Source organism: Lithobates pipiens, unplaced genomic scaffold (assembly GCF_037356315.1).
Source record: "Lithobates pipiens isolate NorthernLeopardFrog02 unplaced genomic scaffold, aLitPip1_a1.2 Scaffold_24, whole genome shotgun sequence".
Lineage (NCBI taxonomy): Eukaryota > Metazoa > Chordata > Amphibia > Anura > Ranidae > Lithobates > Lithobates pipiens.
The window spans coordinates 18,718,667-18,743,871 of record NW_027507786.1 but is presented as its reverse complement, the minus strand read 5'-3'; the positions used below and the strand labels follow the sequence as shown (position 1 = coordinate 18,743,871).

The 25,205-nt window shown below is 50.7% G+C and overlaps 1 protein-coding gene across 3 annotated transcripts in view; it reads right to left on the bottom strand.

The window, feature by feature from the left end:
- Nucleotides 1–25,205, bottom strand: part of SCUBE2 (signal peptide, CUB domain and EGF like domain containing 2) — a 156,650-nt gene that overhangs the window by 13,817 nt on the left and 117,628 nt on the right. For 2 of the 3 annotated variants that reach the window (XM_077453647.1, XM_077453649.1), the window contains 3 exons: nt 10,634–10,804; nt 5,364–5,531; nt 2,425–2,586 (listed from right to left, as the gene is read on the bottom strand). In XM_077453647.1, coding sequence (XP_077309773.1) covers nt 2,425–2,586; nt 5,364–5,531; nt 10,634–10,804 — 501 coding nt within the window. The remainder of the gene's footprint in view (nt 1–2,424; nt 2,587–5,363; nt 5,532–10,633; nt 10,805–25,205) is intronic. The other variant, XM_077453648.1, reaches the window with a different exon arrangement.

The window sequence follows — 25,205 nt, the reverse complement described above, 5'->3', positions numbered from 1 at the left end:
TGTCTTGTCCCTCTGTCCTATCATGTCCCTGCATCCTGCTGTCTTGTCTCTCTGTCCGATCATGTCCCTGCATCCTGCTGTCTTGTCCCTCTGTCCTATCATGTCCCTGCATCCTGCTGTCTTGTCTCTCTGTCCGATCATGTCCCTGCATCCTGCTGTCTTGTCTCTCTGTCCGATCATGTCCCTGCATCCTGCTGTCTTGTCTCTCTGTCCTATCATGTGCCCGCATCCTCCACTCTGTCCTATCATGTTCTGTGGTCAGTCTTTCTGTCCTGTCATGTCCCTGCGATCTGTCTCTCTGTCCTATCATGTCTCCATGTCCTGCAGACTGTCTCTGTCTTATCATGTCCCCACATTCTTGCAGTTTGTTTCTCTGTCCTATCATTTCCCGGTGGTCCTGTGGTCTTTCTGTCCTGTCATGTCCCTGCAGTCTGTCTCTCTGTCCTATCGTGTCCCCGTATTCTGCAGTCTGTCTCTTTGTCCTGCCGTGTCCCTGCGGTCTGTTTCTCTTGTCCCATCAAGTCCCCACAGTCCCCATGGTCTGTCTCTCTGTCCTGTCATGTCCCCACATCCTGCCTGTCCTGTCATTTGCCCATGTCTGATGTTCTTCTTTCCTGTCTCATGGCCGGGTCTGATGGACTGTCTCAGTGTCCTGTTACCTCACCATGTAGTATCTCTCCCTCTGTACCATCCTGTGACCATGTCCTGCAACTTGTCGTGTTGTCCTATCATGTCCTTACATCCGATGCTCTCTCTCTCTTGTGGTGTGACTACATCTGAGGTGCACATCAACAGTTTCACACTTGTGTTATGTTATGTTGCCTGTGTCCATGGTATTATGTTATGTTGCCTGTGTCCATGGTATTATGTTATGTTGCCTGTGTCCATGGTATTATGGGGTGTATGCTGCGGTGCCCGTAGTGTATGCTGCGGTGCCCGTGGTGTATGCTGCGGTGCCCGTGGTGTATGCTGCGGTGTCCGTGGTGTATGCTGCGGTGTCCGTGGTGTATGCTGCGGTGTCCGTGGTGTATGCTGCGGTGTCCGTGGTGTATGCTGCGGTGTCCGTGGTGTATGCTGCGGTGTCCGTGGTGTATGTTGCGGTGTCCGTGGTGTATGTTGCGGTGTCCGTGGTGTATGTTGCGGTGTCCGTGGTGTATGTTATTTTGCGGTGTTCGCGGTGTATGATGCGGTGCCCACGGTGTATGTTGCGGTGCCCACGGTGTATGCTGCAGTGCCCACGGTGTATGCTGCGGTGTCCGTGGTATTATGTTATGTTGCGGTGTCCATGGTGTATGCTGCAGTGCCCGCGGTGTATGCTGCAGTGCCCGTGGTGTATGCTGCAGTGCCCGTGGTGTATGATGCGGTGCCCGTGGTGTATGATGCGGTGCCCGTGGTGTATGATGCGGTGCCCGTGGTGTATAAGGTGCAGAGAATTTGGCGCATTGTGCAACTTTTTTGCAACACTTTCACACATCACTTTCCTGTTGTCATTTCTCACTCTGAACCATTATTGGGCCCCTTGAACTGCTTCAATCTCTCCGTCTCCCAACAAAAGTTTTGAAGAACGTTGCAAATCTGCAATATTTGGGTGTTATTTCTCCATTCCCTCCACAAGGACAGATCTTGGAGAACACCCAATCCAGAAGGGGGGGAGGGGCGTTGTATACTGCGCTGCCCCCTCCGCAGATCCGCTGTGCCAAATATCACAGCTGGACGTAATCTATCTAACATGACTGCCAGTAGCTGCTTAACCCCGTCACATCGGAGTTCACTCCTCCAACACATTCACAGCTTAGTATTTGTGAAAATGAAAGTCGCGTCCAACACCCGGCACACTGGCTAAGCGAAAAGAGCCGATTGGCTGCTTGGAACAACAGCACCGTGCGTTCACTCGCTGGTTGGTATACAATTTACGGGATAAAGGGTCTCCAAACTGCAGCCCGTGGCCCTTTGGTTACCTTTATCCGGCCCTTGGGGCACTTTTCCTTACACTTATACCAATGATGGGGCACTTTTCCTTACACTGATACCAATGATGGGGCACTTTTCCTTACACTGATACCAATGATGGGGCACTTTTCCTTACACTGATACCAATGATGGGGCACTTTTCCTTCCACTGATACCAGTGATGGGGCACTATTCCTCCCACTGATACCAATGATGGGGTATTATTCCTCCCACTGAAACCAATGATGGGGCACCATTCCTCCCACTGACACCAATGATGGGGCACCATCCCTCCCACTGACACCAATGGTGTCATTTTTTTTCACCCACTGATCACCAAGCCTATGTCATTGTTTACTCCCACTGGCCACAGTTGCCCCCCCCCCCCCCCCCTCCCCATTTAAAAAAAAGTTTGGAGACCCCTGGGCCAGACAATCAGACGGCTGGCAGGAAAGTGGAAGAGGGGGCACTTACTTTTGCACTGGGTTATGTTGGTGGAGCCGTCAAAGTCTGTGCTGGTATTCCCCGGGCAGGAGATGCAGAAATTCTGACCAAACTCTGGCTGGTACATCCCCACCGGACATCGGAGGCATCTGTGCGTCGTGGTGTTGTAGGAGTGTCCGGGCGAGCACTGAACTGCGCAGTCCACAAGAAAAGATCAATTAGAGGCAGAGAAAGATGGAGGAAATGTGCAAATAATAATAACTGTAGTCATGGCTGGGACAAGGGGTGGGTAGGAAGGGAGGCTGCCCTGGGCGCAATGGTTTATTACATTAATGGGGGCACCCTGGCTTTAACCCTAAAGGGACCACCGGTGGGGTGTGCAGTTTGGCATCTTTGCCCTGGGCGCTAGTTGACCTTGTCCCGGCACTGACTGTAGCCCAACTCTACCAAAAACAATTTAATTCGCCTCTCCTGGGCTGAAATGGCTTCCTCTGATTTTACTGCACACTGTGAGCTTCTCACAATGTGCATTAGAAGCTGCAGCAAGTCAGATAGAGCCCCGCCCTCATTTCCTAGCTGGAGGATGTTCTGCATTATCTAGCACTTACCTCCCCAGCTTGACTGTCCCTGGCCCCGCCCCTTTTATTCATTGGCCTTCAGTTCTTTCAATAATAGAGGCTCAGCATTAAATGAGGGCAATTCCTATGCAAATACAGCCTTGCCCAGTAACGCCCACTCTTCCAGACCGACACCCACCCATCAGGGCATTTTGATATTTGCACAACTCCTCCCAAGAGCCAGCCCTTTCCTTCCCAGCCTGGCTGCCCCTGGCCCCACCCCTTTCATTCATTGGATTTTAGTTCTTTCAATCACGGAGTCTCAACATCATATGTGGGTGTTACCTAGGGAGGTCTAAATGCAAATGTGGCATACCTAGGAACGCCCATTCCTCCAGACCGACACACCCAGCAAGACAGTTAATATTTGCATAACTCCTCCCAAGAGCCAACCCTTTCCTCCCCAGCCCGTCTCTGCCCTTCCCCTTTTATTTATTGAATTTCGGTCCTTTAATTGCGGAGGCTCAGCATCACATGTAGGAGCTTCCTAGGGAGGTGTAAATGCAAATGGAATCTGCCTGGGAACGCCCACTCCTCCAGACTGACACCCACCCATCAGGGCATTTTGATATTTGCACAAATCCTCCCAAGAGCCAGCCCTTTCCTTCCCATCCTGGCTGTCCCTGGCCCCGCCCATTTTATTCATTGGATTTTAGTTCTTTCAATCACGGAGGCTCAACATCACATGTGGGCAGTGGCATCACTGGGGGGTGGCTTTTGGGGCTATAGCCCCAAATCTGGGGCCCATAGCCCCGAGTCACTGCATTAGGGGGGGCTCTTTGGGGACCCTGATGTAAGGGGGGGCTCTTTGGGGACCCTGATGTAAGGGGGGGCTCTTTGGGGACCCTGATGTAAGGGGGGGCTCTTTGGGGACCCTGATGTAAGGGGGGGGCTCTCTGGGGACCCTGATGTAAGGGGGGGGGCTCTCTGGGGACCCTGATGTAAGGGGGGGGCTCTCTGGGGACCCTGATGTAAGGGGGGGGCTCACTGGGGACCCTGATGTAAGGGGGGGGCTCTCTGGGGACCCTGATGTAAGGGGGGGGCTCTCTGGGGACCCTGATGTAAGGGGGGGCTCTCTGGGGACCCTGATGTAAGGGGGGGGCTCTCTGGGGACCCTGATGTAAGGGGGGGGCTCTCTGGGGACCCTGATGTAAGGGGGGGGCTCTCTGGGGACCCTGATGTAAGGGGGGGGCTCTCTGGGGACCCTGATGTAAGGGGGGGGCTCTTTGGGGACCCTGATGTAAGGGGGGGGCTCTTTTGGGACCCCGATGTAAGGGAGGGGGGCTCTTTGGGGACCCTGATGTAATGGGGGGGCTCTTTGGGGACCCTGATGTAAGGGGGGGCTCTTTGGGGACCCTGATGTAAGGGGGGGGCTCTTTGGGGACCCTGATGTAAGGGGGGGGCTCTGGGGACCCTGATGTGGGGGGGGCTCTTTGGGGACCCTGATCTAAGGGGGGGGGCTCTTTGGGGACCCTGATGTAAGGGGGGGCTCTTTGGGGACCCTGATGTAAGGGGGGGCTCTTTGGGGACCCTGATGTAAGGGGGGGCTCTTTGGGGACCCTGATGTAAGGGGGGGCTCTTTGGGGACCCTGATGTAAGGGGGGGCTCTTTGGGGACCCTGATGTAAGGGGGGGCTCTTTGGGGACCCTGATGTAAGGGGGGGTCTCTGGGGACCCTGATGTAAGGGGGGGGTCTCTGGGGATTTACACGCACACACATATATTATATACATGTGTGTGCACGCCCAAGCGTATGACTTTCTTTTCTACACTGCTATGGGCTCTAGCCCCGGATCTTTTGTAAACCTAGCAACGCCCCTGCATGTGGGCGTTACCTAGGGAGGTCTAAATGCTAATTTAGCCTACCTAGGAACGCCCACTCTTCCAGCCTTCCACCCACCCATCAAAGCATTTTGATATTTGCATAACTCCTCCAGCTCTTTTCTTCCCAACCTGACTGCCCCTTTCATTCATTGGATTTCAGTTTGTTTAATCACAGGCTCAGCATCACATGTGGGTGTTACCTATGCAAATACAGCCTTGCCCAAGAACGCCCACTGCTCCAGACTGACACCCACCCATCAAGGCATTTTGGCATAACTCCTCCCAAGAGCCCGCCCTTTCCCTCCCAGACTGACTGTTTCTGGCCCCCCGCCCCTTTTATTCATTGAATTTTAGTTCACCCAGTTACCCAGGGTGGTCTAAATGCAAATGTATCCTGCCTAGGAACGCCCCATTCCTCCACACTGATACCCACTCATCAAAGCATTTAATATTTGCATAACTCCTCCCAGGAAGCAAGGAAGGCAAAATATAATGAAATGAGAATGGCGTTTTTGTCGCGAAGAGTCACCTTTAGTTTCACAATCATGGAATGTTGATGCTCCGCTGTGCCTGGTGGCCAGTCCTCCACCACAGGAGGAGCAGGATGTCCTCCCTGCTTCTGGCTGGAAGGTGCCCGGTGGGCACGGATCACATGGGCGAAACCCGTCCACGGAGAATTCACCAGGAGGACACAGACCTGAGGAACACAAGAAGAGAACGTGGATCATTGTCATACCTGCATTATTCTCTGCTGGGGGGGGGGGGGGGGTCATCGTTACTGTGGCCAATCACTGGATGAACTAAAAGGGCCCCCCCCCCCGATAATCGGAAAAAGGCGTCCCGTCACATCGTCCGCTATAGACTAAGGAGTTATAAATTCTACTCCAACCGCAATAAGAAGCCATGTGTTATCCCTGGGGGGGGGGGGTCAGTTCATACAAGCGTTCATACTGGCTGGCTGAGAAACGTAGTCATTAGATGGTCAGCCTTGTAGTCAAGCAGCACTGGAGCCGCGGGCTTAATTCCTGTCAGAGACTTTGCCTGGAGTTTGGGCAAATGTTCCCTCCCAGAATCTAATCACATAGAGGAGGGTCATGTGACTTCTGACCAGAACAGCCAATTGTGCGTGTGACGGGAGGGGGGACATTAGAGTGTAAGCTCTTCTGGTACAGAGACTGATGTGATTGGCTCAGTGATCTCTGTACAGCACTGCGGTATATGTCAGAGCTATATAAATGTATAATAATAATAGTGTGTGACTGTGGGGGGGGGGACATTAGAGTGTAAGCTCCTCTGGTACAGAGACTGATGTGACTGTGGGGGGAGGGGACATTAGAGTGTAAGCTCCTCTGTACAGAGACTGATGTGACTGTGGAGGAGAGGAGACATTAGAGTGTAAGCTCCTCTGTACAGAGACTGATGTGACTGTGGGGGGGAGGGGACATTAGAGTGTAAGCTCCTCTGTACAGAGACTGATGTGACTGTGGGGGGAAGGGACATTAGAGTGTAAGCTCCTCTGTACAGAGACTGATGTGACTGTGGGGGGAGGGGACATTAGAGTGTAAGCTCCTCTGTACAGAGACTGATGTGACTGTGGTGGAGGGGACATTAGAGTGTAAGCTCCTCTGTACAGAGACTGATGTGACTGTGGGGGGGAGGGGGGAGAGGACATTAGAGTGTAAGCTCCTCTGGTACAGAGACTGATGTGACTGTGGGGGAGGGGACATTAGAGTGTAAGCTCCTCTTTACAGAGACTGATGTGACTGTGGGGGAGGGGACATTAGAGTGTAAGCTCCTCTTGTACAGAGACTGATGTGACTGTGGGGGGAGGGGACATTAGAGTGTAAGCTCCTCTGTACAGAGACTGATGTGACTGTGGGGGAGGGGACATTAGAGTGTAAGCTCCTCTGTACAGAGACTGATGTGACTGTGGGGGGAGGGGACATTAGAGTGTAAGCTCCTCTGTACAGAGACTGATGTGACTGTGGGGGAGGGGACATTAGAGTGTAAGCTTCTCTTGTACAGAGACTGATGTGATTGTGGGGGGAGGGGACATTAGAGTGTAAGCTCCTCTGTACAGACTGATGTGACTGTGGGGGAGGGGGAGGGGACATTAGAGTGTAAGCTCCTCTGTACAGAGACTGATGTGACTGGCTCAGTGATCTCTGTACAGCACTGCGGTATATGTCAGAGATATATGAATGTATAATAATAGTGTGTGACTGGGGGGACATTAGAGTGTAAGCTTCTGCGGTGAGGTTTACGCGCTCAGTGTTCTCTGAAGATGCTGTAAATGTATTCTTCTGCATTTCCTAAAGTGACCACAAGATGGCGATGCAGATTTATCAAACACTCCATCTCAACAAAGCCGTTGGAACATTTACACACATTCTGACTTTTCAGACTTTTCTTCTACTTGGCCTTACATTTTCCAGTAATCGGTAGTGCTAAACCAATCTAATTTTGGGGTTTGCAACTGCAGCCCCCCCCACGTCACTAAAGGGTCATCACATAATATTCAGAATTCTGTCGGAGACTGCAGACACCGTAGAAGGTGGTCTGCTTCATTAGAATTCCTCTGGTGCCTTTTCGGGAGACAGAGAATGAATGAAAATATCTATGAACAGTCTGTAGCAATGGTGACAAGATTGTGGACCCCCAACCATTACATCTATATGAGCTTCTTAGGACATCTCATTACAAAACTATGGCCATGATTATGGAGTTGCCGCCCTTCGTAGACGTAAAGCCTCCACTCTTCTGGGAAGGCTTTCCACGCGTTTTGGGAGGGTGTCTGTGGGAAGTTGGGCCCATTTGTGACGGCAGGTCCTGATGTTCAATGAGAAGACCTGGCTTAACATCAGAATTCCAATTCCCCCCCAAAGATGATCAGTAGGGATGAGGTCAGGGCTCTGTGCAGGACACTTGAGTTCCTCCACACCAAACTGGTCACACCATGTCTTTATGGAGCTGGATTTGTACAGGGGGGGGGGGGCTCAGTCATGCTGGACCAGAAAAGGATCTTCACCTCTTCAACAAACTTGTCTACAAATGTCTTTGTTTGTATGATGGAGTATTAACAGTGTTCTTCACTGGTGACACTTGAACTCTATCATCATCTGGAGGGGGGTCATGCTGGGGTGGTCTGTGTCAACTCCCCCCCCCCCTACATTTTAGTCATTCCTCTCCTCCCCTAGGTTTCTAAGAGTGCATCCACTGATCCAGAAGGCACTATGATGGGGAAAACTAATGTAAGGGGGACTCTGATGGGGACAACTAATGTAAGGGGGACTCCGATGGGGACAACTAATGTAAGGGGGACTCCGATGGGGACAACTAATGTAAGGGGGACTCCGATGGGGACAACTAATGTAGGGGCATTCTAATGGGAACAATGGATGTAAGGGTGACTTTGATGGGGATAATGAATCTAAGGGTGACTGATGGGGACAACTGATGTAAGGGGGACTTTGATAGGGACAACCGATGTAAGGAGGAATTTGATGGGGACAATGGACGCAAGACTGACTCTGATGGGGACAATTGATGTAAGGGGGACTCTAATGGGGACAACCAGGACAAGGGGTGGGCAGGAGGGGCAGCTGCCCTGGACACATCATAGCAAGGGGGCAGAGAATGGACACAGGGCAGTAAACCCATTCTTTGGGATTCATTACCAGTGGGGGAGGGGGTTGCAGTTCCACATCCTTTCCCGGGGCGCTATATGAACTTGTCCTGGTATTGGAGACAACCGATGTAAGGAGGCACTCTGATGGGGACAACCGATGCAAGGGGGCACTCTGATGGGGACAACCGATGCAAGGGGGCACTCTGATGGGGACAACCGATGCAAGGGGGCACTCTGATGGGGAAAACCGATGCAAGGGGGCACTCTAATGGGGACAATTCATGTAAGGGGAAAGGGGAACCTTGATGGCAACAACTAATGTAAAGGGGCACTCTGATGGGGCAGGTGATGCAAGGGGGCACTCTGGCGGGGCAGGTGATGCAAGGGGGCACTCTGGCGGGGCAGGTGATGCAAGGGGGCACTCTGGCGGGGCAGGTGATGCAAGGGGGCACTCTGGCGGGGCAGGTGATGCAAGGGGGCACTCTGGCGGGGCAGGTGATGCAAGGGGGCACTCTGGCGGGGCAGGTGATGCAAGGGGGCACTCTGGCGGGGCAGGTGATGCAAGGGGGCACTCTGGCGGGGCAGGTGATGCAAGGGGGCACTCTGGCGGGGCAGGTGATGCAAGGGGGCACTCTGGCGGGGCAGGTGATGCAAGGGGGCACTCTGGCGGGGCAGGTGATGCAAGGGGGCACTCTGGCGGGGCAGGTGATGCAAGGGGGCACTCTGGCGGGGCAGGTGATGCAAGGGGGCACTCTGGCGGGGCAGGTGATGCAAGGGGGCACTCTGGCGGGGCAGGTGATGCAAGGGGGCACTCTGGCGGGGCAGGTGATGCAAGGGGGCACTCTGGCGGGGCAGGTGATGCAAGGGGGCACTCTGGCGGGGCAGGTGATGCAAGGGGGCACTCTGGCGGGGCAGGTGATGCAAGGGGGCACTCTGGCGGGGCAGGTGATGCAAGGGGGCACTCTGACGGGGCAGGGGATGCAAGGGGGCACTCTGACGGGGCAGGTGATGCAAGGGGGCACTCTGACGGGGCAGGTGATGCAAGGGGGCACTCTGACGGGGCAGGGGATGCAAGGGGGCACTCTGACGGGGCAGGGGATGCAAGGGGGCACTCTGACGGGGCAGGGGATGCAAGGGGGCACACTGACGGGGCAGGGGATGCAAGGGGGCTAACTGACGGGGCAGGGGATGCAAGGGGGCACTCTGACGGGGCAGGTGATGCAAGGGGGCACTCTGACGGGGCAGGTGATGCAAGGGGGCACTCTGACGGGGCAGGTGATGCAAGGGGGCACTCTGACGGGGCAGGTGATGCAAGGGGGCACTCTGACGGGGCAGGTGATGCAAGGGGGCACTCTGACGGGGCAGGTGATGCAAGGGGGCACTCTGACGGGGCAGGTGATGCAAGGGGGCACTCTGACGGGGCAGGTGATGCAAGGGGGCACTCTGACGGGGCAGGTGATGCAAGGGGGCACTCTGACGGGGCAGGTGATGCAAGGGGGCACTCTGACGGGGCAGGTGATGCAAGGGGGCACTCTGACGGGGCAGGTGATGCAAGGGGGCACTCTGACGGGGCAGGTGATGCAAGGGGGCACTCTGACGGGGCAGGTGATGCAAGGGGGCACTCTGACGGGGCAGGTGATGCAAGGGGGTACTCTGACGGGGCAGGTGATGCAAGGGGGCACTCTGACGGGGCAGTTGATGCAAGGGAGCACTCAGATAGGGCAGTTGATGCAAGGGAGCACTCTGATGGGGCAGTTGATGTAAGGTGCACTCTGATGGGGACAACTGATGTAGGGGCACTCTGATGAGGCAGCTGATATAAGGGGGTACTCTGATGCAAGAGGGCGCCTGAAGTAAGGAGGCACTCTGATGGGGACACCTGATGCAAGGGGGGCTCTGATAGGGACACTTGATAAAAGATGACAAGTTCTGTTAAATCATCCTAATCCAATGACAACATAAAACATTCTAGTGTTTCCTGTTCGTTCCTGCACCGCCTGTGCACTGTCAGACGTTTTTTCTAGGTTGTCACTCGGGGTACATTAGTGAATGGGGAATACTGGTTCCCCGTATCTCTGTCACATTGCTGACATCATGCCCCCTGATTTTTGTTAGTGCACCCCCAGATTTGATAGGCTGGATCTGGCCCCGCCTCCCAGTGATTCTGTTACCTCCGCACTCGGAGAGATCCCGAGCCCCCACGTGTTTCGGACTGTCTCTGTTCTCAGGAGCCGGGCAGATCTCACACACGATCTGCCCTTCTTCGGTCTGATAGGTTCCGTTCGGGCATAAAACGCATTGGTCCTTCTGTCCGTCATAGTAGGTGCCCGCATGGCAGCTAACTGAGAGACAAGGAGAGAGAAAAGCACGCCGGTTAGTATGCAGAGGGTAAAGCGCAGGCGAGCCATGCCAACCGCCAACATTGCAAAGTACAGCAGAGTCCATCCGACCCACAGAAATGTTCTTCATGGACAATTTGGGTTTTTTATTCGCTCACAAACGTTACAATGTTGCTATTTTGTTATTTGGGAAAGTAAAAGTTGCAAAGCAGAAGTCTTATGTTTTAGTAATAACTTTGTTACACATTTGGGCCCCAAGTTTTGCGCTCCTCCTGGCCCTGGCGATTGATTCCAGGACTTGGGGCAAACAGCTCACTACACAGATCATCTCTAAGGCAGTAAAGTAATAAAGCCCCGCAAGCGATCCGCCCACAGACTTCAGACATTGCAGGAGAATCAGTTTGCCAAGGGGGTCTGCTTATGCTCTCTCCTCCTGTCTGCAATCTGCTAGTGGTAAACCGACAGCACTGAGAACTGATTGGCTCCTATCTCTGGCTCTCCCAGAGTACAGCTGTGCATAACAAGAAGCTGATCTATAATCAAATTTTTGCATATTACCTGCACAGAAAATGCATTTACTTACTTCTAATGAATAATAATGGCATTCACTGGTGTGCTTTTTACATTATTGGTTAGTATATGCTTGAAATTCAGCATTAAAGTAGAAACTTTAGTAGATTTACTAGTCTGCCTGAAACACATTCCTGACTCTATATAAGCTGAGATGATGGCATCACTCTGCTGCAGGCAGGAGGAAGCATTTCCTCAGTCCCCCCCCCCCCCCCCTCCCCCAGTTACTTTGCCTAGGTCGAGATAATGTAATCAGTCTGCTGCAGGCAGGAGGAAGCATTTCCTCAGTCTCCCCTCCCCCAGTGGCTTTACCTAAGCTGTGATGATGTCATTATCAGTCTGCTGATCAGTCACTCCAGTGACTTTGCCTAGGCTGAGAGGGTGTAATCAGTCTGCTGCAGGCAGGAGGAAGCATTTCCTCAGTCCCCCTCCCCCAGTGACTTTACCTTGGCTGCGATGATGTCATCAGTCTGCTGCATCGGCCCCCCCAGTGACTTTACCTAGGCCGAGGTGATGTAATCAGTCTGCTGCAGGCAAGAGGAAGCCTTTCCTCAGTCTCCCCTCCCCCGATTATTTTTTCTAGGCTGAGAAAATGGCTTCAGTTAGCTGCAATCAGGAGGAAGCATTTTCTCAGTCTCCCCTCACCCCAGTGACTTTTCTAGTTTGAGATAATGCCATCAGTCTGCTGTAGGCAGGAGGAAGCATTTCCTCAGTCTCCCCTCCCCCAGTGATCAAACTGTACATTGTAACTTTTTTAGCAAGTCACAAGGTGAAGCAGAGGGCTGATCTGTGTCAGACATGTGTAGTGAAAAAAGCAGATGAAGGCATTGTCAGGGGGAGTCCTGTGATCTCTGGGAGAGGAAATACCTGGAAGGGTTACAACAATGACATTGCTTAGCATGCTGCACCTAACAGACAGTATCTCACAAAAGTGAGTACACCCCTCACATTTTTGTAAATATTTTATTCTTTTAATGTGACCCTGGTGTCAGGTGACTCGTTAGCGTTACAAGGTCTCAGGTGTGAATGGGGAGCAGGTGTGTTAAATTTGGTGTTATCGCTCTCACTCTCTCATACTGGTCACTGGAAGTTCAACATGGCACCTCATGGCAAAGAACTCTCTGAGGATCTGATATAAGAATTGTTTCTCTACATAAAGATGGCCTAGGCTATAAGAAGATTGCCAAGACCCTGAAAGTGATCTGCAGCACGGTGGCCAAGACCATACAGCGATATAACAGGACAGGTTCCCCTCAGAACAGGCCTCGCCATGGTCCACCAAAGAAGTTGAGGTCACGTGCTCAGCGTCATCTCCAGAGGTTGTCTTTGGGAAATAGACATATGAGTGCTGCCAGCATTGCTGCAGAGGTTGTAGGGGTGGGGGGGGGGGTCAGCCTGTCAGTGCTCAGACCATACGCCGCACACTGTATCAAATTGGTCTGCATGGCTGTCATCCCAGAAGGAAGCCTCTTCTAAAGATGATGCACAAGAAAGACCACAAACAGTTTGCTGAAGACAAGCAGACTAAGGAGATGGATTACTGGAACCATGTCCTGTGGTCTGATGAGACCAAGATAAAGGTATTTGGTGTCAGATGGTGACAAGCGTGTGTGGGGGCAACCAGGTGAGGAGGACAAAGACAAGTGTGTCTTGTCTACAGTCAGGCATGGTGGTGGGGGTGTCATGGTCTGGGGCTGCATGAGTGCTGCCGGCACTGGGGGGGCTACAGATCATTGAGGGGACCATGAATGCCAACATGTACTGTGACATACTGAAGCAGAGCATGATCCCCTCCCTTCAGAGACTGGACCGCAGGGCAGTATTCCAACATGATAACCACCCCAAACACACCTCCAACACCACCACTGCCTTGCTAAAGAAGCTGAGGGTGAAGGTGATGGACTGGCCAAGCATGTCTCCAGACCTAAACCCTATTGATCATCTGTGGGGGATCCTCAGACAGAAGATGGAGGAGCGCAAGGTCTCCAACATCCACCAGCTCTGTGATGTCATCATGGGGGAGGGGAAGAGGACTCCAGTGGTGACCTGTGAAGCTCTGGTGACCTCCATGCCCAAGAGGGTGAAGGCAGTGCTGGAAAATAATGGCGGCCACACAAAATATTGACACTTTGGGCCCAATTTGGAGATTTTCACTTAGGGGGTGTACTGACTTTTGTTGCCAGCGGTTTAGACATTAATGGCTGTGTGTTGAGTTATTTTGAGGGGACAGGAAATTTACACTCTTATACAAGCTGTACACTCACTACTACTACTACTACTACTACTCACTGTACACTGGCTGCTGCTTATTGGCCGGATCCGTCTGACCACTGGAGAGCCCGGAGAACAAAGTTGGGCCATGCGGGGCCCTGTATAATTGGGGTGTTAAAGGATGAGGAATCCTAATCCCCTTTTATCTTCAGCCCCCAACAAAGGAAGCAATTGGCTTTAGCAGAGTGGGGTTTTCACAGCCCCGTCTCTTTGTCAGGCTCCAGTGACCACTAAAAGGCGATTCTCGCAGCTCAAGCAGCTCTTTTAAAAAGAAAAACTCTGGAGCCTTTGTGATGCATAGAGGGGCCCCGGCGGGGTGCCGGGATTAATGCCGACAAAGACATTTAAAAGCACTTCACCTCTTTTCACAAGTGTCTCCTCGGCCGATGCAAGGCCCCAGCGAGACACTGCCATGCTTTGCTGGATGTGAACCCGGCGACCAGGTCAGCGCCGGCTCATTGGCCCCAGTCGGAAAAAATAGATTCACGCAGCGCCCGGGGGCCATATTTACTTCTTTCATACAGATCACCGGATTGAGACGGGAGATTTACAGATTAATCTCCTTCTATAAAAACTTCACAACGGGCCGTCCAGACGCAGGAAGGAGAAACATTATTCCCCATCAGATACAATGTATCCCCCAAGACAAAGGAACCCTCCACTATATCCAAACCTGCTATACCGAAAATACAATATATTATACAGGAGTGACATCACCGCTCCCCAGATATATTATACAGGAGTGACATCACCGCTCCCCAGATATATTATACAGGAGTGACATCACCGCTCCCCAGATATATTATACAGGAGTGACATCACCGCTCCCCAGATATATTATACAGGAGTGACATCACCGCTCTCCAGATATATTATACAGGCGTGACATCACCGCTCTCCAGATATATTATACAGGCGTGACATCACCGCTCCCCAGATATATTATACAGGCGTGACATCACCGCTCTCCAGATATACAGGAGTGACATCACCGCTCTCCAGATATATTATACATGCGTGACATCACCGCTCCCCAGATATAAGATATATTATACAGGAGTGACATCACCGCTCTCCAGATATATTATACAGGAGTGACATCACCGCTCCCCAGATATATTATACAGGAGTGACATCACCGCTCTCCAGATATATTACACAGGAGTGACATCACCGCTCCCCACATATAAGATATATTATACAGGAGTGACATCACCGCTCCCCAGATATATTATACAGGCGTGGCATCACCGCTCCCCAGATATAAAATATATTATACAGGAGTGACATCACCGCTCTCCAGATATATTATACAGGAGTGACATCACCGCTCCCCAGATATATTATACAGGAGTGACATCACCGCTTCCCAGATATATTATACAGGAGTGACATCACCGCTCTCCAGATATACAAGAGTGACATCACCACTCCCCAGATATATTATACAGGCGTGACATCACCGCTCTCCAGATATATTATACAGGAGTGACATCACCGCTCTCCAGATATAAGATATATGATACAGGAGTGACATCACCACTCTCCAGATATAAGATATATTATACAGGAGTGACATCACCGCTCTCCAGATATAAGATATATCATACAGGAGTGACATCACCGCTCTCCAGATATAAGATATATTATACAGGAGTGACATAACCGCTCTCCAGATATAAGATATATTATACAGGAGTGACATCACCGCTCTCCAGATATAAGATATATTATACAGGAGTGACATCACCAGAGTCATCCCCTGATACATCAGAGTCCCCAGATATCCACTTCCTTACAACAGGGTGCCTAGAGACACCCCCTCATCAGGGACTGCAGAGCCTCCTTCCTTACATTAGGATCCCCGGAGTCCCCCCTCCGTACATCAAGGTCCCCAGAGTGAAAGCTGGGAGGCGGGGAACTGGAAGCAGGTCTGTACGAGGAAGTTCCATCAACCTCCTCTGTAGCTGGGGATGGAGTAAAAACTTGGTTGGTTGCTAGGACACAGAGCGGTCTTAGCAACCAACTAGTAGCACTGACAGCAGCAGGTGGGAGGTGGCATTGCAGCGGACCCGAGTAAATGCAATGTATACTGCGAGATGGAGGTGCTATGGGAGAGCTATAAAATACCCATGCACCTCCCTGGCGCCATCCCTGTGCATTGTTGACAAGCGGTGCGGCGGCACTAGTTGGCACATGGATCGGAACGCTCTGGGAGGTCTGGAACCACCCTGACACTCCCCTTATCTACGCCCCTGTATAAGATATATTATAGAGGAGTGACATCACCACTCTCCATACAGGGCATCCGGAGAGTATTCACAGCACTTCACTTTTTCCACATTTTGCTATGTTAACAGCCGTATTCCAAAATGGATTACATTTATTTTCCTCAAAATTCTACAAACAATCCCCATAATGACAATGTGAGAGAAGTTTGTTTGAAAACTTTGCAAATGTATTAATAAAAAAGGAAAAAAAATCCCATGTACATAAGTATCGCAGGCTCCTCCCATGTACACAAGTATCGCAGGCTCCTCCCATGTACACAAGTATCGCAGGCTCCTCCCATGTACACAAGTATCGCAGGCTCCTCCCATCTACATAAGTATCGCAGGCTCCTCCCATGTACACAAGTATCGCAGGCTCCTCCCATGTACACAAGTATCACAGGCTCCTCCCATGTACACAAGTATCACAGACCCCTCCCATGTACACAAGTATCACAGACTCCTCCCATGTACACAAGTATCACAGACTCCTCCCATGTACACAAGTATCACAGACTCCTCCCATGTACACAAGTATCACAGACTCCTCCCATGTACACAAGTATCACAGACTCCTCCCATGTACACAAGTATCACAGACTCCTCCCATGTACACAAGTATCACAGTCTCCTCCCATGTAAATAAATATCACAGGCTTCTCCCATGTACATAAGTATCACAGGCTTCTCCCATTTACACAAGTATCACAGGCTCCTCCCATGTACAAAGTATCACAGGCTCCTCCCACGCACATAAGTATCACAGGCTCCTCCCATGTACAAAGTATCACAGGCTCCTCCCATGACACTCAGAATTGAGCTCAGGTCCCTCCTGTTTCCACTGATCATCCTTGAGATGTTTCTACAACGTGATTGGAGGTCACCTGTGGTAAATTCAGTTGATTGGACATGATTTGGAAAGGCACACACCTGTCTATAGAAGGTCCCACAGGTAACAGTGAATGTCAGAGCACAATCCAACCATGAAGTCCAAGGAATAGTCTGTACAACTCCTGGACAGGATTGTATGGAGGCACAGATCGGGGGAAGGGTACAGAAACATTTCTGCAGCATTGAAGGTCCCAATGAGCGCAGTGACCTCCATCATCTGTAAATGGAATAAATTTGGAACCACCAGGACTCTTCGTAGAGCGGAACGCCCGGCCAAACTGAGCGATCGGGGGAGGAGGGCCTTAGTCAGGGAGGTGACCAAGAACCCGATGGTCACTCTGACAGCTCCAGTGTTTCTCTGTGGGGAGAGGAGAACCTTCCAGAAGAACAACCATTTCTGCAGCACTCCACCAATCAGGCCTGTATGGTAGAGTGGTCAGACGGAAGCCACTCCTCAGTAAAAGGCACATGACAGCCCCGACTGGAGTTTGCCAAAAGGCACCTGAAGGACTCTCAGACCATGAGAAACAAAATTCTCTGGTCTGATGAAACAAAGATTGAACTCTTTGGCCTGAATGGCAAGCGTCATGTCTGGAGGAAACCAGGTACTGATCATCACCTGTCCAATACCATCCCTATAGTAAAGCATGGTGGTGGCATCATTCTGTGGGGATGTTTTTCAGTGGCACGAACTGGGAGACTAGTCAGGATGGAGGGAAAGATGAATGCAGCAATGTACAGAGACATCTCTGAAGAAAACCTGTTCCAGAGCACTCTGGACCTCAGACTGGGGGGAAGGTTTATCTTCCAACAGGACAACGACCCCAAGCACCCAGCCAAGATAGCAAAGGAGTGGCTACGACACAACTCTGTAAATGTCCTTGAGTGGCCCAGCCAGAGCCCAGACTTAAACCCGATTGAACATCTCTGGAGAGATCTGAAAATGGCTGTGCACCGACACCCCCCATCCAACCTGATGGAGCTTGGGAGGTCCTACATAGAAGAACGGGAGAAACTGCCCAAAAATAGGAGTGCCGAGCTTGTAGCATCATACCCAACAAGACTGGAGGCTGTAATTGGTGCCAAAGAAGCTTCACCAAAGTATTGGGCAAAGGCTGTGATATTTATGTACATGGGAGGAGACTGCGATACTCACGGACATGGGAGGAGCCTGCGATACTCACAGACATGGGAGGAGCCTGCGATACTCACGGACATGGGAGGAGCCTGCGATACTTATGGACATGGGAGGAGCCTGCGATATTTATGTACATGGGAGGAGCCTGCGATATTTATATACATGGGAGGAGCCTGCGATACTTGTGTACATGGGAGGAGCCTGCGATACTTGTGTACATGGGAGGAGCCTGCGATACTTGTGTACATGGGAGGAGCCTGCGATACTTGTGTACATGGGAGGAGCCTGCGATACTTGTGTACATGGGAGGAGCCTGCGATACTTGTGTACATGGGAGGAGCCTGCGATACTTGTGTACATGGGAGGAGCCTGCGATATTTATATACGTGGGAGGAGCCTGCGATATTTATATACATGGGAGGAGCCTGCGATATTTATATACATGGGAGGAGCCTGTGATACATATGTACAAATAGTGTGCAAGATAAAAAGTTGCAATAACCACCATTTTATTCCCTAGGGTCTCTACTAAAAAATCATATAAAATGTTTGGGGGTTCTGAGTAATTTTCCATGTAGGAGAGAAGTGTCAGAAGTGGCCTGGGTGGGAAGTGGTTAATGTATTTGTAGCGTGTATTATGTGTAGGTTGAATATGAAACATGAACTGTAAAATCTTTCAGCTGGCTTAACAAACTTGTCTCCCATGTCCTGTGTTTTGGCTGCCAGGACATGCTGAGACTGTAGTACCTCAAACCGCCTCCCCCCCCCCAGGACTGGTGACCCTGATTAATGACAACATTGAACGGAGACCCCCGGCTACAGATGCCATTGAAGTTCCACCATCAGATAACGTGACGCGTTTTGTCACGGTCTACATACCGTCTACAAGTCATCCAATAAACTGGAGGAATAAAAATAACTTCAAACGTAACTTTCCCACCAGGAGCAAGACGACTGACTCCGACCTCCACGAGACGCCTTCGCATGTGTCTGCAGAAGATACTGCAAGAAAGACTTTTTCTACCTTTTTACCACTGAGGAACCCATAAAATAAATCCGATCTCCGGGAAAACCCACTAAAATCATTTCACCTCCAATCCAAAGTATATGTGAGGTCAGTAGGCCTTAGAGACTTTAATAAAAGAATACAAATAAGGCAGCCAAAACTGGAGTCAACCAGGTCAGTCAATGGAGAAGTTACCCCTTCCATTGGTGGTCACTTGAGAAGAGTCCCCTTATATTGGTGTTCAGTTTAAGAGTGACCCCTTACATTGGTGTCAGGGTGCAAGTGATCCCTTTTGTTAGTGATTGGCGGTGTAGTGACTCCTTACATTGATGGTCAGTGTGGATCCTTTTTTGTTCATGGTCAATGTTGAAATGACCCCTTTCACTGGTGGTCAGTGGAGAAGAGTCCCCTTACATTGGTGGTCAGCAGAGAAGGGCCTCGCATGTTGGTGGTCAGTGGAGAAGGGCCCCCATACATTGGTAGTCAACGGAGAAGGGCCCCCATACATTGGTGGTCAACGGAGAAGGGCCCCCATACATTGGTGGTCAACGGAGAAGGGCCCCCATACATTGGTGGTCAACGGAGAAGGGCCCCCATACATTGGTGGTCAACGGAGAAGGGCCCCCATACATTGGTGGTCAACGGAGAAGGGCCCCCATACATTGGTGGTCAACGGAGAAGGGCCCCCATACATTGGTGGTCAACGGAGAAGGGCCCCCATACATTGGTGGTCAACGGAGAAGGGCCCCCATACATTGGTGGTCAACGGAGAAGGGCCCCCATACATTGGTGGTCAACGGAGAAGGGCCCCCATACATTGGTGGTCAACGGAGAAGGGCCCCCATACATTGGTGGTCAACGGAGAAGGGCCCCCATACATTGGTGGTCAACGGAGAAGGGCCCCCATACATTGGTGGTCAACGGAGAAGGGCCCCCATACATTGGTGGTCAACGGAGAAGGGCCCCCATACATTGGTGGTCAACGGAGAAGGGCCCCCATACATTGGTGGTCAACGGAGAAGGGCGCCCATACATTGGTGGTCAACGGAGAAGGGCCCCCATACATTGGTGGTCAAAGGAGAAGGGCCCCCATACATTGGTGGTCAACGGAGAAGGGCCCCCATACATCGGTGGTCAATTGAGGAGGGCCTCCATACATCGGTGGTCAATGGAGGAGGGCCTCCATACATTAGTGGTCAATGGAGGAGGGCCTCCATACATTGGTGGTCAATGGAGGAGGGCCTCCATACATTGGTGGTCAATAGAGGAGGGCCTCCATACATTGGTGGTCAGTGGATAAGGGCCCTCATACATTGGTGGTCAATGGAGAAGGGTCCTCATACATTGGTGGTCAATGGAGAAGGGCCCTCATACATTGGTGGTCAATGGAGAAGGGCCCTCATACATTGGTGGTCAATGGAGAAGGGCCCTCATACATTGGTGGTCAATGGAGGAGGGCCCCCATACATTGGTGGTCAATGGAGGAGGGCCCCCATACATTGGTGGTCAATGGAGAAGGGCCCCACTTACATTATTGGTTAGTGGTGAAGTGCCCCCTTTCATTGGTGGTCAGTGGAGACATGTCACCTTACATTGGTGGTCAGTTGAGACATGTCACCATACATTGGTGGTCAGTAGAGACATGTCACCTTACATTGGTGGTCAGTGTAGACATGACACCCTACATTGGTGGTCAGTGGAGAACTGACCCCTTTTGTTGGTGATCAGTGCTGCAGTGACCCCTTACAATGATGGTCGTTGTAGATCCCTTTTGTTCATCGTCAAAGTTGAAGTGACCCTTTACATTGGTGGCCAATGGAGAAGGGCAACTTACATTGGTGGTTAGTGGAGAAGGGCTCCCTTAGAATGGGTTGGTGGTCAGTGGAGAAGCCCTTCCATTGGTGGTCAGTGGGGAAGTGACCCCTTACATTGGTGATCAGAGGACAAGTGCATATTGGTGGTCAGTGGATTATGGAACCCCATACGTTTGTGGTTAGTGCCCCCTTACACTTTTTGTCAGTAGAAAAGCGAGCCCCTGCATTGGTGAGCAGTGAGGAAGTAATCCCTATCGTTGGTGGTCAGTGGAGTATTTACCCCTTACATTGCGGTCATAGTGAAAGTAAAGCCTTACATTGGTGGCCAGGAGATCAATCTGCCACTGCTCTCCTTCAAGGAACCCCTATCACCCACTAGAAGAACCTCGTTTGAGAAAGGTTTCTATAAGATATGTCATTAACCTAAACACAGAACACAGTCACGTTATCCCATAGAAGAACACTACCGACTATTACTTACTAAACCCCCATATTCCCATATGGTATTTATCAGAGAATACGCAGAGCCATTCCTAGCACTAATACCTTTCCTGCATGTTGGTGGGCAGGCAGCTCAGCACAGTGTATACTCTGCATTATATCTGAAGAGTTTAGTGGAGATACAGTATATCGCAAACATCTTGTTATCGCTCACACAACCACCAGATTCATTTCACTGCTGGTGTGATAACAACTCTTCTAGATTTAGAAGCTTTCATGCTCAATGCTGCAGATAACTATAGTAAATAGGTCCCTGGGGTGTATGTCATTTTATATCCTATACATTTGTATCCCAAACCTTTTTTTTAAACTCTTCTTTTTTTTTTTTTACAGCTACATTAATAGACAGTGGAAGGGAAAGAATTTTTTTTTCCCCACCCTCTGTGACCCTGTTGGGGTGAATTCCCTTCTCTTCCTGTCCTGGGAACAGAAGATATGTTAGAAGGGATGCAGGAAGTCTTAACTGTTAGTGTTCGGACCTGGATCACCTGCTGCTGGCACTCAACTTCCCAGAGTTGTGGTTCCAGTGTCCAACAGGAGGTGGCTCCCAGCTAGCAGGTTCTGGCAATAAGTCTTCACTTGATGCTGGCTGCTGGGCGGGTATTTAGTCTCTCCTCTGCTAGTACACTTTGTGTCTGTTTTGCTTTGCTTGCTGCCAGATCCTGAGTGCAATTTACCCGGCTACTGATCTTGCTCTTGCCCTGCATCCTGCGCCTTGCTGCCTCTTTTCTGCTTTTCTTGTCCCTGATCCCAGTCCTGGTTCCCCCTTCCCATCTGTTCCCTACATCCTTACCTTGTTAATCCCCCTTTTTTGTACATATTGTGTATAGATAGTTTGTAGTTAGGCCTTCCGTTACTTGTGGTTCAGCTGTATTTTTTTGGTTTGCTGTGTGCTGGCGTTTGGATGTCTTTTGTTTTATAATTAATACATTTACTCTAATAGATATCATTTTTTTCTCCGTTTTCTTGCTACACAGATCTGGCCATCTCAGCTGTTGATTCCTGACTGTCACTAGGGTTGGTGTCACCCGGTTTTGGTAAAACATGGCGTCACACCCCCCCCAGTGAGGCACTGGGCAGGCTAGCGCATCAGCGAGGCTCCCCCGACCCCATTATTGTCCTCAGTGACCCAATTCCTGTCCTATTACTGTCTTAGTCCCCCAATGATGTCTTCAGTCCCCCAATACTGTCCTCAGGCTCTATTACTGTCCTCAGGCTCTATTACTGTCCTCAGGCTCTATTACTGTCCTCAGGCCCTATTACTGTCCTCAGGCCCTATTACTGTCCTCAGGCCCTATTACTGTCCTCAGGCCCTATTACTGTCCTCAGGCCCTATTACTGTCCTCAGGCCCTATTACTGTCCTCAGCCCCCCCCCATAATGTTCTCAGCCCCCCCTAATTATTGTCCTCAGTGACTCCATTATTGTCCTCAGTGACTCCATTACTGTCTTCAGTCCCCCCCCCCCCCCCCCCACAGCATTCCATTTCTGTCCTCAGGTTTGCCCCCTGTACCCCATTACTGTCAACTCCCACCTGCCCCCCACTACTGTCCTCAGCTTCCCCCACATCGCCCCTCATTGCTCCTCCTCCTGTCTTACCTTACATAGATAGTCCAGAGGGCTGGAGGCACAGCAGGTCTGGACAGAGGGTGGGAACTGAAAGCTGATGATTGGTTACAAGCTGATGATGATCGCCCTGCATCCAAACCACCAATCAATCACCAGCTGTTAACTCGGGCTGCCCCATCCTTTGTCCTCAGCTATCCTGCCTCTCGCAGATGGCTCCCACCAGAGAGAATGACAGTGGTGCCGCAGCTTGGGTGTCACCCCACTGGTGGTCTGCACCCCCATAGCGATGCCACCGTCAGGTTATAATGCTGCCTATAGGAGGACTGGACACTGGCAAAAAAAAACAAAAAAAAAAAACAGGAAAAACTGTAGATCAGCTCAGGATAACTTCTTCTAACCCCAGAATGCCTGAATTGTTAACAAGCAGTACCAAGAGCATGATCATAAACATGGAGGGGTAGAATCTGTGTCCCCCAATGGACTCCAAAACAAATAATTTTATAAAGGAGTACAGAAATGAAAAAATTTCCTTCTCATCAAATGAAAGACATAGGAAGTTTTTAGCACTTTAAACATCCAAAAGCAGTCAAAATGAGGGGTAAGCAACAACAACAACCACTAACCGGTCCAACAAAAAACAGAATTGGGGACTCCTTGAAGGACCAATGCCCAAATCTGACACCAGATGAGGCAAAACTGCCTTCCTGAGGGAAAAACGTATTAAATGACCGGGGGGGGGGGAGAACCGTGGAAGGGATCGCTGAACCATGAATCTAGAGAGAAGACGGTTAACAAGAACCCACCAAAATGAGGTGGAACTAACCACAAAATTCCCATTAGGCAAGAAAAAAACCCACAAGCTGATGTGGTCAACAAGTGAAGGGAGGAAGCCTCCAGAAGGAAACATTAACTAGGAACCTAGGAATAATGTCCTTATAAAAGGAAGATCGGCCGATCTAAGTAGAAGGGCAACGAGCCTCTACTCACTTGACCCCATAACGGTCAAATAACAAAGCTAGCAAAAAAAAAAAATGGTAGACTTTTCCTAGCAGACCTTAGAAAAAGGGTGTCCATCTTCCAAGGACACCAACAAAAGGCATGCTGGGTGTAGGAAAAGTTATACTGGGCTGGCTTACAGATTTTGTCAGGTCACCTTGAGGCGAGGTGACAAATGCACACTGTAGGGATCAGGAGTGCACCGCAAGGTTGTGGACCCTACGGCTGACTGCTGCGGACGGGAGACAGGTCCCACCGGGGTTAGAGCGTAAGATTCCCTGGGGCACGGAGCCTAAGAGCCAGCAGGTGTTCACCAGAACCTCGAGTGGGGAGGATGGACTTGGCTGCAACTGGCTCCAGGTCGCGACCCCCAGGGTCCCCTAGCTCACACCCACAGTAGGCAACAGGAGGATAGGGATGGTGAGGGACAAAGCCAAGGTCGGGGCCACAAGCAGACAGGAATAGTCAGGGACACGCCAAAAGGTCAGGATCACAGGCAAACAGGGATAGTCAAAGACACGCCAAAGTCGGTAACGGAACAACAGAAGCGCACGCGGCAGGTAACAGGAAGGAATGGTTGATCAGCACCGCTGGCTTGCAGTGCACAGGTTAATATAAGGTTCCCTGATAGGGCCTGGGGTGGAGCCATGCTTAGAGGAGAGGTTATAAAAACCACCAGGTGGAAGTGGCTGGCCTCTTAGTCTGAACACATGAGGGGAGGTAAGCAACCAGGAAGATCACTGCATAACCATGACATTTTTTTGTTTGTCGGTGTCCAATCTTCCTGTAGACGTCAGTATAACCCAACAGTAGATGACGTCCAGCATCCCTCAACAGAAGGGAAAAAAAAAAAACCCCTTAAGTTATGTTGTTTGAGGAAAAAATGGGGAGCCATGCACTTCGATTTGATACAATGTAACTGTTTACTTAACTTGAGTCTCCTGGCAACTCCAAAAAAAGATCTCCCATTTAGGCTTCCCTGGATGATAAATGAGGGTGACGAAACAAAGGTGTTCGGGGACGAGGGTCAGATGTTATCTTAATAAGCGTCTGACAAGCCGCCGAGGATTATGGAAACCATACCGACCGCTGCGCTTGTAATCGCCTTTCACGAGCAAACAGACTTCAGAATGGCTGTCAGAGCAAATTATCGTCACCTCGTACGAGAAGCCGTTTATACGGAAAACCTGTGCCGGAGGAGCTCTGGACGCAACGACGACGGGAGATCAGGACAAAAGGAGCATTCTCATGACAAAGATCTGACTTTGGTCTGGCCGGGCACCCGCATAAGATTGTTTACAATATAATTCTATATTTAAAGTGTATGCTAGGCTGAAAAAAAAAAAACACAAAAAAAAAACGCGTTTTTCCCAATTTTT